Source organism: Calypte anna, chromosome 3 (assembly GCF_003957555.1).
Source record: "Calypte anna isolate BGI_N300 chromosome 3, bCalAnn1_v1.p, whole genome shotgun sequence".
Lineage (NCBI taxonomy): Eukaryota > Metazoa > Chordata > Aves > Apodiformes > Trochilidae > Calypte > Calypte anna.
The window spans coordinates 34,177,736-34,196,734 of record NC_044246.1 but is presented as its reverse complement, the minus strand read 5'-3'; the positions used below and the strand labels follow the sequence as shown (position 1 = coordinate 34,196,734).

At 43.7% G+C, this 18,999-nt stretch overlaps 1 protein-coding gene across 1 annotated transcript in view; it reads right to left on the bottom strand.

The window, feature by feature from the left end:
* SLC22A3 (solute carrier family 22 member 3) overlaps positions 1–18,999 on the bottom strand; it is a 30,002-nt gene that overhangs the window by 3,052 nt on the left and 7,951 nt on the right. The window contains exons 2-7 of the mRNA XM_008490186.2: positions 14,429–14,532; positions 13,727–13,881; positions 9,103–9,268; positions 7,974–8,091; positions 2,652–2,749; positions 2,291–2,505 (exon numbers count right to left, since the gene is read on the bottom strand). Of these exons, the coding sequence (XP_008488408.2) occupies positions 2,291–2,505; positions 2,652–2,749; positions 7,974–8,091; positions 9,103–9,268; positions 13,727–13,881; positions 14,429–14,532 (856 nt within the window). The remainder of the gene's footprint in view (positions 1–2,290; positions 2,506–2,651; positions 2,750–7,973; positions 8,092–9,102; positions 9,269–13,726; positions 13,882–14,428; positions 14,533–18,999) is intronic.

The window sequence follows — 18,999 nt, the reverse complement described above, 5'->3', positions numbered from 1 at the left end:
TTATACTCAGCACAACCAGGGGCCTAATACTGCCTGGCTGGCTCTGCCCAGCTTTCCCATCCCCACTCGAGCTCTGGTGCCCAGGCACTGCTCTGTTTGCATCAGTGGGGTGTGTGATGGTCACATCTGCACCATGGGGCAGAGCCATCCTGTCTCACTGTATGCAGCCCCTCAGGACTCTGACTGCTCTCTCTGGAGAGCCAGGGGCCCCTGGAGGAGTGTCATGAGGAATGCAATAAACACTTCTGCAATGTTCTTGGGAGAGGACAGTCACTTGTATGGGCTAATCACAGCTATGCCAATGGGGAGGCGAGTGAAATAACAAGCCTGAACCTAGCACAAAGGCAAGCTCTGCCACTGGAGATGGCTCTGGCACTGATTGTGTTTTCCCAAAGCTTCAATAGGAAGAACAAGAAAACATCAGAGTTTGCTCCAAACAGAAAAATGAGATGCTTGGGGTTATTTCCCTTCCAAAACAACCAAACAAACCCCCATCAAATTTCATCACATGTTGTGAGACACTGCCTTTGCCCTGAAAATTCTGGTTTTGAAAACCTGTAAGAAAAGCAAAGCCTGGAAAAAACCAAAACAAATCCACATTGTCTCCCTGGCACCCCTCAGTTCATCAGATCCCTGAAGTGCGGGTGACATTCCCAGGCTGTCCTCTCCTCACTGGGGCAAGGTCACCTCAGCACTTCAGTGCTGCTGGGAGCAGGCTGGTGGCAGCATCCAGACCACCACTTTCTCCCCTTGCTCATGCCATGCCAACCCCACAGAATGCTTCTGCTCTGACTTCAGACCTGCTGCACTGTGACCAGCACATGGTGTAGCCCGAAATACATGAAGGTGTTCATGGTCTTGCAGAATTAATCCCCCACTCTTTGTTTCCTCCTACTGCAACAGTTTTAGCTCCAGGTGATCAACATTCCCCAGGTCCTGATGTCCCAAGCAGGTCTTCTGTACTTTTTTAAGAGGGAAGAAAAATGCTAACAAGGTCAGAAAATGACATGGTAAGCAGGGCAGCTATCACCTGCTCAGTGTATGGATGCTCTCCTCAGAGGAGCACAGCAGTGGACACCTGGGGAAATCATTCCCAGACCACGGAGTTAATCCTCATGGGCTCTACCTGGCAAACAGATGAATGCAAACAAGTGACAAAATCGTAGCATTCCAGGGCGTGGTCAAGCAGCCACTAAGTGCCAGCACCAGGAACAGGCCACTGATCTTCCCTCTGTTTCCTTCTCTCATCACTTCTGCTCCTATTAAAGCAGTAAAGCTCCTCCAGCATGTAGCATTAATTTTAGGTACTTTGGGAGGAATCCCTTTAGTGGGAGCTTAACTGAAACAGAGGTGAACCAACACATCACTCTGAAGGATTTCATTTTGCACTCACCACAAACCTGCCTGGTTTTATGGGCACATTATACTCTTGAAGTGGCCTCTCATGGCTCTTCTCTAGGAAAACGATCACCTCGCAATATATGTTCAGGAACTAAAAGCTCTAAGGCTGTCCAGAACTGTCCCTTACTTTGACAGGAACATCCCTCAGGAGGAATAAGCCTCTCCAATGCCAGTTCAGCTGCTGGTCCCCAGCTATGCTAAGGCAAAGCAGGATGATGTGGTAACATTTGCTTCAAAACAACTCCAAATGCTTCTTCAGGAATGAAAAAAAAAATACAGAGGAAGGAGGACAATTTAAAGAAAAATGTGCTTGGAAGCCTGTGTGCAATATCAGAACTTTTAGACATCCTTGAAACCAGATAAGAGAAATTTAATAAAAGCCCTACTTTTCCTCCAACACCTTAATGTTCTCCAAACCCCTGGGAGGGTGAGAGGAGGGCAAAAATCTCCATGTTGTCTGTCACAGCCCCTACATCGTGTTGTGGTTTGCATCATTTTATTTGAAAATGAGAAGACCACCAAGCTGCCTCAGCTAAATCACTGGTGTCTTACATCATTAGGGGACTTCCAAGTCAGAGAATGTATTTTTCCTTGATGTTTGTATACTCTTCCCTTGCATTTGCCTTCAAAAGCAGTAGAGGGCCTTCATGTACATTTTTGCTAAGATTACACCCAGCTCCTGCTCACAGCCCATGAAAGATAAGGACCATTAGATATCCCAGGGCGATCTATAAGCAAACAAGGTATGTTGTTCCAGGACTGTGGTGCTACTCGTGTCACTAAACACTTTTTACTTTTACCAACAGTTTTGGTGATCTGCTGTCCTTGCTTAAGGAGTGTCAGAGAGAAGTTATTGACCTAAAGAGCCTAAAACTGGGAAGGGAATTACCATCTGGCAAGAAGGCAGTAATGAAGCAAGCAATTCCTGCCACAATATTGCTTATTCCAAAGGGAAGGCGCCGGCCAATGCGATCAATTGTCATTAAAATTAGGAGAGCAGCAGGCAGCTCCACAGCTCCTGAGATGAAGAAGTCTAGATAGAGATTTCCTCCAACAATTCCTAGGCGCATGACAAGCCCTTGGTAGATCAGGGCACTTGTGAACCTAAAAACAGCAAAGGGGAGGAAAAAGAAAATGTTGAGAGGCAAATTAATTACTACAAACAGCTGGAAACACCCTAAAAGCCACAAAGGATTTTTTCTTCGAATCCCCCCACACTAGCAGCAATCTGGACTTACAAGGGCACTCACCAGGCATACATCAGGATGAGCGTGTTCCTCCTCATGCGGGGTGTCCTCACCAGGTGAAGAAAGGAGGGATTGCTGACCTCCTCGTTGCTAAGAGTGATCTGAGGAGAAACATGAGCAGTAGAGTCATCTGTCAGGGGTCAGGCAGGAGCTGGGGCAGGGTTTCTGTGTAAACATGGTGCTCAGCAATATTCCAGTCCAGCAAGCAAAGGTACTGATAAGCCAGCTTGCTGCTTTTAGCACTCCAGGGCAGTGCATAGATATAGGAAATAGCTTATAAGAACACAGCTGTGGGCTTTCCTTAATGATGACCATGCAAAAATCTGGGGAAAAATCCCCAAAGTTGACTAGAGAGTAGAAAAATCACTTCCTTGTTGTAAACTGAGAGAGGTCGACCTGGTATTTCTTGGAAAGCACTAAGCAGTCATTATCACATCAGGGTCACTGAGAGCAGAGCTGCTTTCTGCCAGAAGTGACAGTGAGGAAAAGGCCATGGCAGGAAAGGCAAAGTGATGGTCTGTGGGAAGCAGGGAGAGAGGGGAGCACCAAGCAGTGGGTTTGGAAACAGAGCTGGTGGCACAGCTGGGCAGCAGGAGGAAAAGAGGAGTGAGAGAAAGAGCAGATCTGTCTGAAGGTACTTGAGTGCTGCAAAACATTAAACTGGTGAAATTCAGAGAGTCTTAAAATACACAAGCACTGTGCTGAACATGACTTTTACCCTTGAATTAAAAAAATCTGGCAAAATGTGAATTAACGGTTCTCATACTGCCTATAAATAAATTAAATCTGCTCACAACTTCTCCCAATACAGTCACAATGAAGCACTCAATGAAAGCATTAGTTAGGTTTAACACTAACAGAAAAGGATAGGATTTCACATAGCCTATGTTTAAATATTGGAGTTCATTACTACGGAATATTAGGGAGCCAGAATATTAGCCAGGCCAATAAGGAACTGGGTTTACTGATGGAGGCTGCTTTTAACTGTGGCTGGCAGTTTGAATTGTGATATTCAAGCCAGGTGTCAGCCCTTCTGCTTTTATTTTCATTTGGCAGGTCAGGTAGAGGAGGAAGAGAAGGCAGAGGTGGCTTTAGGCAGGGACAAACCAGGAGATCACCCAAGAACCCAGATATGGCTGGGATTGACATCAGCCCTCAAAGCATCTGTGAGAAACAAAGAGGTAAACCTGCTGCACCTTTATCAGAAGAATTTCCTCTTTGACTCCTCAGAGGTTGAGGCGTAAGAGTGTAAAGAGAAGTAAATCCCTCTCTACCATCACAACATCCTCTATCCAGGTAGGCACAGGAGGCCAGGTGAATGATCCCAGATGGGGAGGGCTTAAGATGTGGGTGAACAGATGGAAGAGCATATGGGAACATGCAGATACTGGCTGATAAGAAGCCCAGAGCCAAAGGCATTGCCTGTCAGTCTCCTGAGATCATCCAGGGCTATCCCCAAAGCTTTAACCCTGTATTTGTTTTTCATATCATAAGATAGTACAGGTGTTTTTTCAGTGAGGCTTGGCTAGGATGTATTTATTCATTATTTTTTCACAAGTGAGTGATACCAAACCTTGTAAGTGGACAGAGAAACCTCACATTTATTTGACTTTCTTTCTAATTCCTCTTACTTTTCTTCTGTAACCAAAGACAGAAGTTTTCTTCAAAGAGCTGCCACTTTTACTGCATGCCAGAGCCCTTTGTGGGGATGTTGCTGGGTTTCTGCACTTCTCTTGGACTTATATTATGGTTATAAAGCTGCCCTGACTGTGTTTAACAAGAGCAGCCTGCCAGCAATCAATCGTGACTTTGTGCAAATACAGTTTTAATTTTCCAAAGGACTAAAGATACAGTCAGCATGACTGCTGCTCCAAGCATGACTGAGCATTTTTTTTATCAATGAAAAAAATAAATGTGTAAAGTCAAATCTTTGTAGGGAAACAAAAAAGCTGGATAATTACTAGAAAAAAAAGAGTATATACTTTATAGTTAATTTAATGAGTTCTTGACAGTACCGGTGCTATAACTGACAAAGCAAAAGAATCAAATTTTTCATTTCATACAAAGTCATCTGTGGTTTCTGCATGGCAATGAAAATGTGAGGCTGATACATAAAGAGACATGGAAGGGACTTGGCCAATGAAATTCTTGCAGATGTTGGAATATCTTAGCCAAAACACACTAATGGGCAATGCCTCTTCTCCCTGTCCCTCCACACCTCCAGCACCTTGCACAGAATCATAGAATTGGCTGGGTTGGAAGGGACCTCAGAGATCATCGAGTCCAACCCTTGAACCACCGTTGCGGTTGCTAGACCATGGCACTGAGTGCCACATCCAGTCTCTTTATAAATATCTCCAGGGACAGAGAATCCACTACTTCCCTGGGCAGCCCATTCCAATGCTTGATCACCCTCTCCGTAAAGAAATTCTTTCTAATATCTAACCTAAACTTCCCCTGACACAACTTAAGACCGTGCCCTCTTGTCTTGTTGAAAGTCGTCTGGCAAAAGAGACCAACGTCCACCCGGTTACAACCTCCTTTCAGGGAGTTGTAGAGAGTGATGAGGTCTCCCCTGAGCCTCCTCTTCTCCAGGCTGAACAGCCCCAACTCCCTCAGCCTCTCCTCATAGGGTCTGTGCTTGAGTCCCTTCACCAGCCTGGTTGCCCTCCTTTGGACCTGCTCCAGGACCTCGATATCCTTCCTGAACTGAGGGGCATGAAATTCTGAATTCTGAAGTCCCCTCATGAAAGTGAATTCTGACGTGAGTTAATGTGAGAAGCACGCTTGATCCACAGCTAATGTGTTTCCTGGAGATGCTTTCTCTCCTCTGGGCATGCTACCAAGGATGACAGACCTTGTATATTAAAAAGGTCCCAGGAACAGATCCAGCATGAATCTGGATGTGTGGAGGTTAATCTGGTTCAGCTGTGAGTGGCTTAGGGTCATAAGCAAAAACACTTCTGAAAAAAATTATATGTAACTTAAAACAAAAAAGGACACACATCTTGATTCTGATGTGACACTTTTGAAATGCTGATGTCAGGAGAGGAGATGCAGGTGTAGGAGCACAGGGCTGAAAATGGAGAGGGAGCTGCAGCAGCATAACCTTCTCACTACATATCTTGGACCACACTTGGCACTAAGTAATGTTGACCAGGATGGGGATCTCACATGCCCCAGCCAAGAACAATACACGGATTTACTCTTTTCTGTCTCCTTAGTCAGCCTCTTCAGTTTGTTTCTCTCCCACCAGTTTCAGTCAGCAGGCCTCCAGTTTCATAAGATGCTACACCAATGTGACTGGGAAAGTTCATTCTGTGTTGTGGGACAGCTGAGGGTGATTTCCTAACCTTGGCTGGTATTACAGAGATATCTTGGCTTGCACTGGAAAAATAGTTTTTTCATTGCTGGCCTAGCTTGTTGCTGATCATTAAAACACCTTCTGTCATGTTGTTTCACTAATGTACAAGTCTTATCTGGTATATCCTGTTTCATAACAAAGGAAATTATCTGTAACTTTTCCCCCTGATAATCCTCCCTGTCCCCATCGTTAACTTTTGTGTGCTACACTGAACAACATAATATTCATAGAAATGCTATTCTGCACTATTATGGCACTTAAACAAGTTCTTTATGAATAAAGCAGCCAGCTGTAGAAATACCTGTGTCAGCATGTTCATTTCTGCTGATAGGTCTAGTTTTGATTTCAAGAAATCCTTAGTCTACAGTAATGTGTCCTAAGAGGCACAGTATATGATAGGGCCCAGCTTCTCTATGAAACCTTTTGTGTGAACTTTTAACTTGCTAGGAGTGTCATTAACTGTCATTACCATATGCTTCTGATGTGGAAAGATAATGGAATATTGGTATAAACCACCTGGTCATTTCTGTACTTCTTCTGTTGCCACATATCTTTTTCTATGTGCACTTCATGCAAGGTCTATATTTATAGTAGAATCATCCTGTATAAGCAGAGCTGCTTAGGTTGGCTGGGCAATTTATGGAGCCTGCTTCTTATCAAGTAAGATTGTGGATCTGGAAACAGCTAGCTGGTATTTCATAAGTGTCAATAGTTACTTTATCTAGAATTATACTCTAGGTTTTTTTGAAGCAAACCCACTTTCTTGGATAAGCAAGGCTGCATTCTCAGGTTGTTCTTTGTTAAAGAACAATGAGAAAGATACCAAGCTGTGGGAACCCACGTTGCACCTACTTTTTGCAGAGCACACATATCATGATGTCCCTTTCTGGCAGGATCAGCCCCCTCCAAACACTGCCATCCCAAAGTCTTTGCCTTTAGTCTCAGTGAAAATGTAGTTAAAAGTCACACATGATAACTTTGTATATGTAGAAAAAATAAGGTTTATGCATGTATGAAGACATAAAGGATACTACTGTGTCCTGATAGATGGACATTGTTATTTCAGTCAGTGAGTCAGTTCAATATGAAAATCACAAAGTCTTTCTGAAATGCTTGAGTGCATTCAGTATGCCACCTCTGGGTGACTGTATGCTAGCAATTATCAGCTGTTTTCACCCATTCAGGTAATGATCTCTGACATTATTACATCTAGCACTGAGGATCCAGACCTGGTGGGTTATGGAACGGGAACCATGCTGTATCTATTATTGTCATTGAACTACAAGGCCAATGCTATGCTAAAAAAGGTCTGAGAACTGCTCCCCAGCACAGAACAAGGCAAATGCTGCAATGCCATGACAGCACCCTTTGGAATGCACAAGCATTTTCAGTTCTGTCAAGACCACTTGTCAATGGACTTGAATTCTAAAATACAATTTTCCTATTTTGTAAATAGGCATCCCAGATAGTGTTTCTCCTGTTTTCAGTTTTGGGGTGTATCTTATACCTGTTGTGAGGGTAGTAAATTTATAATTAAATTCTGGCTTTCTACACCATCTTCTCTTTGGTTTGTTAAAGGAAGTTCTGGCAAAGAAGCCGGGGAAGTGTATCCTGATGTCTCCCCTCACTCTAACAGCTAAAGCAGCAGCTGCTGGGAAATACCATTGTCCTTCAGTCTAGTTTATGATACTTACCACAAGTTTTTAAATTAGGAGTTCTGAAAATTAAAGACTTGATTCACTGCTTTGTGAGCTTCTTTTTTCAGCCCATGTCATTCCAGCCAGTTCACTTTTACCCTCTTGCAATTGACAAAGTAGGTATGGGACTGACAACCTTGTTCTGGCGTGACACTTCAAGAGTGTTGCCCATCATCTAATGCAGATGCATTTTAACACAACTGAACTTTCAAAAGATTAAGAAAGATTAGCAAAAAACCTTCGAGCTCAAACAGATGACAGTACCTCTGAGTAATGTGGTGAGAGATATTTCCCATTGTGTTTTGCAATGTTGTGCATGATTTTTAATGCCTTCTCTCCCTTTCTGCGTGTCAGGAGCCAACGTGGAGATTCAGGAACCACCCTATAAGAACATAGAAGACATAAATGGGAGTTTTGCCCATTACCATCCTAAGTAAACAGAACTCCTTTGCCTTTTGTCTGTGCTAACCCATAGCATGCTGATTTTTCAGTCTTTGGGAGACAGAAAGTCTCCTGTATCTGATCCTTGTGTGTGAGAAAGAAGGAAAGAGACTATATCAATACTCTGCAAAGCTGAAAAATAAGAAATCTAACTACTGCATTTGCACAATGGATGTCAAAATCACTATAACCAATAAGCAAACAAGGTGCTTGTAGGACAGCAAGGAACAATGAAAGTCAACACTAAGCAACGTGTGGTACCAAGTACAGACACTAGGAAACTTCTAGCTGTCTAGTGCTGTAAGATAGACATACACACACTAAAGTGTACACAGAATTTATAAAATGAACACAAATCAATAACACTGATCAGTGTTTCGGTTTCTCCTGGTCTAGGGTTAAATATAATTAACATTCTCAAACTCACGACAGGCACTGTTTAAGGAAACAATGAGTAGGAGTGGGGATGAGTTTCTTTGGATCCAGCCCACAGTTTGGCTGCACTCCACTGGGACAGATGTGCCCCACAACACGGTGCCTCTGCTTTCTCATCAGCTGCACTGCCCAGCTCATGGGACTTGTAGGTCAGGTCCAGGCATGAGCTGAGCAGGCAATTAGAGGTAAGGGTAGGGTTCCATGGCTGATGGGAAAAGCAGACTTTGGTCAAGTTAAACAGATAAACAGCCAGCCCCAGGCTAAGCAGGAGCAGAGAAGGATTCTGTGAAGGGCTAACAGTGTCTGACAAGAGAGGCAAACCCTGGGCAGAAAAAGGGAAGTAACATGTTTCTGCAGCTCACTTTTAGTGATGTTAAAAATGGCAAAATCAGCAACATGAAAACACCCTCTTTCCAAACTATAGCATGCTGCACATTGGAGATTTTGGACACAGTGGGGGTCTCAAGTGCTCAAATAGCAACAGTAATAATGGCAAGAGCAAAAACTGCAACATTACCAGTAGTAAAGCAGGAAGAGGAAGTTGGGCAGTGAAATGGCCAACTGGATCCCCTGCCAGGTGGGAACCAAGTAGGCAATTCCAGGGAGAATCATAACTCCCAGAGTGAAGAATATCTGAATCACGATCCCAACGAACCGCTGGTCAGAACCAACAATTTCTGTCACTGAGCAGAAAGAAAGCCAAAATAAACAATACAGAAACAAACCTGGCTGGAAAGAAAAATATTAGTAGTGTAACATAAGGAAGGATAGCAATGTATCAGGCCATGAGTCTGTCTAGTCCAGCATCGTGCCTTCAGCATTGTAAGCATGTCACTGAGACTGACCAGGGCAAGCAGTGTGCCCAGGTGGCCAAGAAGGCCAATGGCATCCTGGCCTGTATCAGGAACAGTGTAGCCAACAGGTCCAAGGAAGTGATTCTGCCCCTGTACTCAGCGCTGGTGAGGCCACTCCTGGAGTACTGTGTCCAGTTCTGGGCTCCTCAGTTTAGGAAGGAGATTGAGGTCCTGGAGCGGGTCCAAAGGAGGGCAACTGGGCTGGTGAAGGGACTCAAGCACAGACCCTATGAGGAGAGGCTGAGGGAGCTGGGGCTGTTCAGCCTGGAGAAGAGGAGGCTCAGGGGAGACCTCATTGCTCTCTACAACTCCCTGAAAGGAGGGTGTAGCCAGGTGGGGGTTGATCTCTTTTGCCAGATGACTTTCAACAAGACAAGAGGGCATGGTCTTAAGTTGTGCCAGGGGAAGTTTAGGTTGGACATTAGAAAGAATTTCTTTACGGAGAGAGTGATCAAACACTGGAATGGGCTGCCCAGGGAAGTAGTGGATTCTCCGTCCCTGGAGATATTTAAAAAGAGACTGGATGTGGCACTCAGTGCCATGGTCTAGCAACCGCAACGGTGGTTCAAGGGTTGGACTCGATGATCTCTGAGGTCCCTTCCAACCCACCCAATTCTATGATTCTAAGGATGGGCACCACCTCCTCATGAATTCACCTGTCCCCCTTCAGGTAGAGGGTTTTCTGACTGTGTGTTTACTAATGAGGTAAACAGAGTCAGAACAGGGGTCTGAGACTGCATCATGATCATGCTTAGTGGTAAATTCTTAGCACACTTTCAGGCACATTTTTGGCCCATGCCCTAGGCTAGAGGATCTTTCAGGCAGGGGCTGATCCCAGCAGGTAATATGGACAAGGATTCTGTGGAGAAAAGAGTTTAGTCATACCATGCTGACTGCTCTGGGCACTGATGTATCACTGAATCATTCTGGTTGGAAAAGACCTTTAAGGTCATTAAGTCCAACTAGTAACCTAATTCTACCAAGTCCAGTGCTAAATCATGTTCCTAAGCACCACATCTACACATCTTTTAAACACCTCCAGGGATGGTGATTCAACTACCACCCTGGGCAGCCTTTTCCAGTGTTTAATAACCCTTTCAATGAAGCAGTTTCTTCTAATACCCAACCTAAACCTCCCCTGGTGCAACTTAAGACTATTTCTTCTTGTCCTGTTGCCTGTTACTTCTGAGAAGAGACCAACCCCCACCTCACTACAACCTCCTTTCAGGTATTTGCAGAGAGAAATAAGGTCTCCCCTTAGCCTTCCATCCTCCAGACTGAACAACCCCAGCTCTCTCAGAGGTTTCTTGTAAGACTTCTTCTCCAGACCCTTCACTAGCTTGATTTCCCTTCTCTGAACTCATCCAGCAGCTCAAGGTCTTTGCTGTAGTGAGGGGCCTGAACTGAACACAGTACTTGAGGTGCAGCCTTACCAGTGCCAAGTACAGGGGCACCATCACTTCCCTTGTCCCACGAGCCACACTATTCCTGATAAAGCCAAGATGTTGTTGCCTTCTTGGCCACCTGGCCACACTACTGGCTCATGTTTAGCCCAAGGTCGACCAGCATCTCCAAGTCCTTCTTGTTCTGGGGAGCTTTGCAACCACTCTTCCCTAAGCCTGTAGCTTTGCCTGGGGTTGTTTGGGCTCAAGTGCAGGACTCAACACTTGGAGTTGTTGAACTTCATATAACTGGCCTCATCACATGGATCCAGCCAGTCAAGGTCTCTCTGTAGAGCCTTCCTGCCCTCAGGCACATCAATACTCCCTCCCAGTTTAGTATCATATGCAAACTTGCTGAGAGTAGTCCACAGTTTGCTGTGGTATGGCATGTTCCACACCTTGCTTCATTTATTAGAACAAAAGGGACTTGGTTGACATTTTTTTTTAATCCCTTGATGGATTTTTTTATTATGTGAATGTGTCTGATCACTTCCAAAACCCATGTATATGGATATAGGCCTGAAGCCCATAGTTCAGGCCCTGAGATCCATTGTTGAGGTGACTAATGCATGAGGAAATGTCTCGTGTTAATTTCAAAACTTTCACCACTACCTAGACATCAGAGTAAAAGCAGAGGGCTTTGTCTTGATTTATAATACACAGAAAACACTTCTCTTTTCTTCAGTTTTACTAAAGGAGACACAGTTTTATAAGTAACAGTGACTTGTTTCAGCTGGCGAAGTACAGACCCATGACACCTTTATTATTTTTTTTTTGACCCCCACATCTGCACAGCTCAGGAGCAACTCTATTGCTTAAAGGTAACTGCTCAGCACTGTCCCAGGAAGATATGGGTTGTATGTGAAAGCAAAAAGAGGTTCTTAGGGAAGTCTGTTGTGATTCTGAAGCCCAGTTCAGTAGCATGGGAGATGTACTAATAACAACCACCATCCTGGTACAACAAAATCAATGATCTGTATCTGTCTTTTAAAAGATGTTAGGTTAGTATATACTCTGGCTGATCAAAAAATGTACATAAAAGCAGAGATTTAGAAAGAATCATTCTCTGCAAGAGTTAAGCACCTTGCTTAGGGTTGTGGTAATATACTGTCCCTAAGGACGTGGTGTCTCTGAACCTTTCCCAAGTCAGGCAGTCTGATCTGAGCACTGCAAAATGTTCCTTTCTGTTAAAATTTGTCCATTTTAAGGAAGCTGTGGGTTTTTCATAAAACTTTTTGCTGGTTAGAACATTTGCCAAGGCTTTAGGATAAGATCTGAGTTTAAAATTAGGCCATGTGCTTGGAAGTGAGGGAAGAAGCAGTTTCTGGCCCTTTCCCTGGATCTTGGACCTGGGCTACTCAGCAATGTTACTTTGCCCAGAAAACTTAGGTGTTTCTGGGCTTTAGAAGATGAGAGAGCTAGACTGGTATGTTTGTGCATACATCACCATTGTGTTCCTAGGTCTCACTTTAACTGTTTACATCTGGTTGTAATTGTGGTCTCACTCATATAAATTACACTGTGAATTTTGGAAAATTGTCTCAGGCCTCACAGACTACAGTGATGGTACAAATTTTTGCACTAAATAATGATATTCTCACTGTGTTTTGGATTGTCACAGATTACTGAATGACTGATCTTCTTTTTAAGAAAACCTGACGCTTCATCTCCAGCAGGATGCTTTCCTCAATTCCAAGCTGTAGAGGAGTTTCCCTATCTGACCTGGCAGTCATTCAGGACGCCCTTCTCTCATTGAAAGCAAGCTTGTTATATAAGGACCTTCATTGCTGGGCCATGACCATAACCTATCAAATGCTCTGGAACCCTGCTGTTTTAATGCTATTTATAAAAAAGCTTCCATTCCTTTTCCTTTTTCAGGAAATAATAATCCTATTATGGATCCTGGTGTAAAATATATCCAGCCTGGAACTAAAGAAAGACTCCCAGCTAAAGAATGAAGAGCAGTGTCTGCCCTCCCAGAAAAGCAGTTAACTCCTCTGAGCCTCTGTGGAACATGATCAGACTCTCCCAAAAATAACCATCTCCCTGTTTGTGTATCCTGTTTGATTTGAAGCTTGCTCTGTCGATTTTGATCATATTAGCGATCTTCTTTGTAATAAGAAAACATTTATATATGCACATTCCACTCCTCTACCTCTTAATTATTTATCTTAATCCCTCCTCATCAGAGCCCATGAATTAGATAGTCGTAAAAGCAACAGAAATGCTGCATTTGCTACTGAACTGCCTGTGGCCAGCTCCTCACAGGCATGTTGAGGTACCATGGTGATGGGTACAGAAGGAGAGTCTGAACAGGTATGAAGAACTCATCATTCTTGTAAGTTTGTCCTCATGTAATGCTTCTTCCTTGCTCTTCTCCATGGGATCCTATGAAGTCAGGCAGGAATGTACACTGCTACACATGGCCATCTCATACTCAGTTCTAACTATCAGAAGGAGTTTGCACATGCTGCTGTTGTCTGAGGCCACCTCTGTACCAGTAAGTTAGCAGACATTGCCAGGTAATGGAACACTATACTGATGATCTGATAGAAATCTCCCTAGCATGGCCTGGACAAAGACCAGGGACTGCTTTGCCAAACATTCTGTTCAGGTATGAGCCCAGACCATGGGTGATATCAAATTATAATCTGCACTCAGTCACCTTGTCTTGGAGTAAAAATTCACTGGCTAGGATAGACTTGGTTTATTCATTGCCTGTTGAGCCTCGGGCCACTGTTTTTTTCCCCCAAAATGAATATTATCAAGAGCAGACAAAGCCAGATTTCTTGTCCTCCAAAAATTCTTCACTTTACCTAACCAGAAAAGAAAGAACAGTTCTCACCGATCACGTAGCATGTCATCCAGGTTCCCTTTCCAAACACACCTTGAAGAAAACGGAAGATCAAAAACAGAGTAAAGTTTGGTGAGAATGCCACTATGATACCACATATCCCAACCCCGAGGCAGGAGAACAGGTAGGTGAGGATTCTGCCATATCTGTTGAAAAAAAAAAAAAAGAAAGAAAGAAAAAAAGTGACAATCATTTAAAGACACAAAACTATTTTTTTCCTGGCATCTTATTTTAATGCTGGATTTAACAGTGCCTTTTTGAGACTGTCCTTGTTCTGAAGGGAGGCTGCCTCAAACTTTGTAGCACTGGCCCTTGGTGTATGGGACTCTTCCCTGCAGTAGTTACCACTGACTTTATGTCACCAACTTTAAAACCAGGCCTCCTTTTATTTTAGAAAACGGTTTGTCATTTTTATATGAACTAGGAGCAATATGTTACAGTTCAAATTTTTGATCCAGTTGAAACAAGGGCAACTTTTGTTCAGGATTTCTTTTTTTCACAAATTAGTCACCTTGTAGTAATTACAGACAGCTCTGTGAAAGTACCACTCTCAGTGCTATTGACAGGCAACATTCAGAGTTCCAGGCTGGGGATAGTTATTTCCAATTAAACCTCAAAAGTGTTGATTGAAGGTGACACTAAAAGTCATTTCACCTCCAAACAAACCAGAAGACAGAAGCACTTATACAGTACCTGTCTGCAGCGTAGCCCAGGGTGAATGCACCAACCAGAAACCCCAGATTGAGGATAGCCTGTGAGAAATCCAACATCCAGGCATTGCCACACACAAGGTTATACTGTGGGAACAAAGGAGAGGCATAAACACCCAAGGTGGGTCATTCATCATCATAAAGGCAAAACAGAATAGAAAATGCAGAGAGCTGGGTGAGAAGGAGAAGAAGGGAAAGGGGAAGTTCCAATGTGCTTGTTTAAGAGCAAGAATCACTGGGCCAGAGAAGTGCAGCCAGGGCAAGCACTGTTTAAGCTACTGTGAAGATAGAGGGAAAGCTCCTCCTTGCAGAAAGGATCCCATGTTTGATACCAACAGTTGTCCAGATATGGAAAGCAAGTTGCTCTTTTGCAAACCAAACACAATGCTGTCAAATACATTGCCAAGACAAAGTCAGTACTTTGTTCAGTGCAGAATAAGGGAGTAGAGCTGTAGCCAGTGAAAACATCAGCTTATACAAATGGTTTAATTATTTTTCTTAGTGCCTTCTAGATACAAGCAAAAATATGTGGTCTCTGAAGGAACTGAAAACTGAAAGATCAGTTTCAGACATGTTAAGTATGTATTTTCTTTGTGCAGCTTTCCCAGACTTTTCTGTTCCTTATACTGCAATAGCAATAACTCCCTAGCATGGTGTTAGATTGGTGGGTATTGGAAGAATTCATTTACAGGAATGGAGATGGGCAGGGGTGAAAGGAAAAGGAAAGCTGGAGAGGGGGAGAAAGACAAAGAGACTAGGAATTAAAATTAAAAATAAAATGAAACTAAAGTAGTTATTCAGGCAGCATATCATTGGAAATTACTTCAGAGATTATTAGGAATACTAAGAAATACTAACCCCTGCCTTCCAAATCGCACTGACCTTATGAGAGTTGGGTGGTTTCAATCCATACCTGGTGTAACGTTAAGAAGAATGTGAGTTCAGGGCCAGGAAAAGCCACAGACAACAGCATCTGCCACCATTTACCCTAGAGAGATGCTTCTGCTTTCAGGCATGAACTACAAGAATACTTTTAATCCCTAACAAGGTTCTGCTCACTGAAGCACGGGATGTCACATTTGTGCTCACCAGCACTCATACCACAGCATTAGTGCTCAAACACTGGCTTGGATGAGAGGGGGCCACAGGGGCATTTACAATCACAGAATGTTTAGGTTGGAAGAGACTTCAGGTTGAACTTTGACCAACACCATAATCTAACTACTAAACCATGTCCCTAAGGACAGGTCCAAATGCCTTTTAAATACCTCCAGGGATGATGACTCCACCACTGTCCTGGGCAGTACATTCCACTGCCTGACAACCCTCTCAGTGAAAAAATGTTTCCAAACATGCAGCCTAAACCTCCCCTGACACAGCTTACATCCATTCACCTCTGGTCCTATCACAGATGGAGAAGAATAAAAGAGAAGAGTAAAAGTTTCCTGTGTCACTCACAATTCTCCAAACCGAAACATAGTGCCCACAAACCCAAGTTCCACCTTATCCCATTTGCCTCCTGTAATGCTCAGTGAGTGCTCCCTGGGCCTGGGATTTCAGATGTGCCTCCATGGGAGACACATAGGGCACCCACACTTCAGATTTCACTGCCCCAGAATCTGGACCCAAGAATCTAAAGAAGCACAGGTAAAATCTATTTATGTACCTAAATATAAGCAATTCCTTTTAATATTCTGAACTCCACATAGGTGCCACTCACATTCATTTCTACAGGCTATTCATTACTTTTTAAAATTCAGCTCCTTAGTTTTGGTTCCAAGTGTATTCCTTGCACTGTCGCTGACAGTAACTACAGCAGAATCATTGTTGCAAGTTATTATGATTTTACTGGAAGTCCAGGGCTTGGGTTTTTTGGGTTTTTTTGTTTTTCTTGAAGCCATGACTCTGAAAGTTTGTGACTGAGAACAGCAGTTGCCAGCTCTCAGAACTGTGAAGAAAAAGTTGGCTAGTAACCTCATAGGTTCCCAGACCACCAGATGTCCCAACCGCCCCCACCCCCCCAACACTGATTGTTGTACTAAGGGTTATTGCAATGCTCTCCCAAAATATCCTGAGCATGGAGCAGCATTTTCAGACTTCAAACACTGATTAACCTCTTGCTCCTTGAAACTATGACAACCCTGACAAATAGTATCAAAATATGCAGCTTTGGAAAGCAAAGTATTTTCATAAGAATAAAAATTAAAAGAAGATTTTAGAAGGCAACGCTGGTGGCACAGGTTGGAGTTCTCAAAGGAACATCTGAAACCACCTGCAAAAGGCGATGCAGAATCACAGAATTGTCACAGTTGGAAAAGATCTCTAAGATCACTGTGTCCAACTGTCAACATCACCCCCCATAAAAAAAAAAAAAAAAAAAAAAAGTAATAAAAAACATCAATATCTGTATCACCCTGCCCACTAGAGCATGTCCTGATGTGCCCCATCTACCCCATTTTTAAATGCTTCCAGGGATGGTGACTACACCACCTCCCTGGGCAGCCCATTCCAATACCTAACTACTCTGTCAATAAAGAAATTTTATTATACAGGCCTATAGTTCCCCAGATCCTCCTTCCAGCCCTTCTTGTAGATTGATGTTGAACCAGCAAGCCTACAGCTTACCAGAGAGTTAAAAACCAACTATGAGAAAATATTGCCTTCAAAAGTGTGCTGCTGAAATGAACCAGAAATGGAAATAATTACATGGCTCCCCTGGCCTGCATTTCAGGTGATCCATTCTGGTGCTGAATGCTGCTGTTCAGCTGAGATTTAACATCACTCAGCACCAGCTCTTCCAGGAACCAAAGCACAGCACATGATTTTCACTCTCCTTGCCTGTCTCACCACACAGCTGCACTCTTCCCTGTGGGTTTGGGTCAGACCAGCATCAGCAGGGAAGACCCCACACTCTGCTGGGTGGGCAATAGCTCTAGTGAGAGCTCAGAGGCCCATGCTATGGGCTGTTTTACAAACCACTCTGTTATTTCATGCCACTTCCTACTGGTGACTTCAGAGCTGACTGTGGGGCTCTGATTTTTCCCAGCAGTTAAAGTGATGGGGTGTGACATAGGTCAGCTTCAAACTGCATCTGTGCTTCAGATCTGAACACTGTTTAATACAAACCTTCAAACCATTTCTTTCTGCTTCCAGCAGATGCTTATGGAGTGACCCTGGGAGCACTATTCCCCAGAGGGGCAGAGAGGAGTCCTCACACCTCACTTCTAGCAGTTTTCAGGAATAACAGGGAGATCTGAGCCTGTAATCTGCACGGTGATTTGTCTCCCAAGTGAAGGTTAAGATCACTCAGCATCTCACAAGTGGTTTGGCTCCTTGAAAGATCAAAACCTCAGAGATAAATATCAGGCTGATTGATAGATTAGCAGCAAGGGCTTCATATAGGACCTGTTTTAAGAGCCTTTCACAGAATTGCCTGAGTCAGAGAGCTAGACATCTTCTGATCCATACTATGGCTCCTGCAGAGGATGGTCATGAGAGGGGATTCCCCTTGTAAGTCAAACAGCTGAGGAGAGAATGAGGAAGAAAGAGTTTTATTGCCTCTCGGGAAACACCAATAAATTGATGTGAGAACAAAATGTATGAGTTCATGTAATAATAAAACTGCTATAGGAATGTCAAAATTATATGAGGTTTACAGAGACATCAAAGCTGTAGACAAGAACACTGTATTTCACTTATGATCCACTCACTCCTAATTTCAGTTGTCGACTTCAGATTTCCCAAATTTCAAACTCCTATAGGCTGTATTGGGATTGCAGCCCTCCTCAGGATCACCCACCAGGTTACTCCCTGTAGCCCAAGTGATGGCAAAGGGAGTACCGTGCCTGGCAGCTCCTGGCCAGAGGAGGAGAGGCCTCCTTCCCACCCTGCACCCTCAGTGCACTGTGAAGTCACCCTCCTGGGAAGGAACCTGCCTTTCCAGGACCCAGAAGTAAATCTGCAGAGCTACCAAGGTAGCCCAGCTCCCAGGGTGGTGGTGGGTGGCTGTGCTGGGCAGCACTGGAGCCATGGCCAGGCAGGCAGCTGCCAGGAGAGACCAACCCCAGTGCCTGCTGCAGGCACTAGCCTTCAGAGTTTATATTTTTGGTCCTTATTCAAAGGATATATTTATTTCTTAAATAATTTGATCTCTCTTGACTGTAAACAGGCAATGAATAAGCTGTCATGAAAGAGGGCAGGCAAATGAATGCATCCCAGGAAGAGAGAGGCAAAAAATGCCTTTACTGGAGAGGATGTTTTAATCTGAACAGCAATTTCAGATTATTTAGGCAGCAGCTTAGTTCTTAGCTTTAGTTCTTGGCTTACAATATAGCCAAGTATCTTAGATGTTCCAGGAAATAGGAAAATACAGAAAACTTCAAAGAAACTGTGAGCACTTTCTGAAGAGGTTAGTGGCAACGTGCTAACCATACTTTACTAAGTTAGGTCTGTGCTTTGTTATTTTCTAATTATTTAAATAACCCAGCACAGATAAGCATTCTCAGACCTTTTCTGTTTGCTTGACGTAGTACCTAGTGCTTAGGTCATCACCCT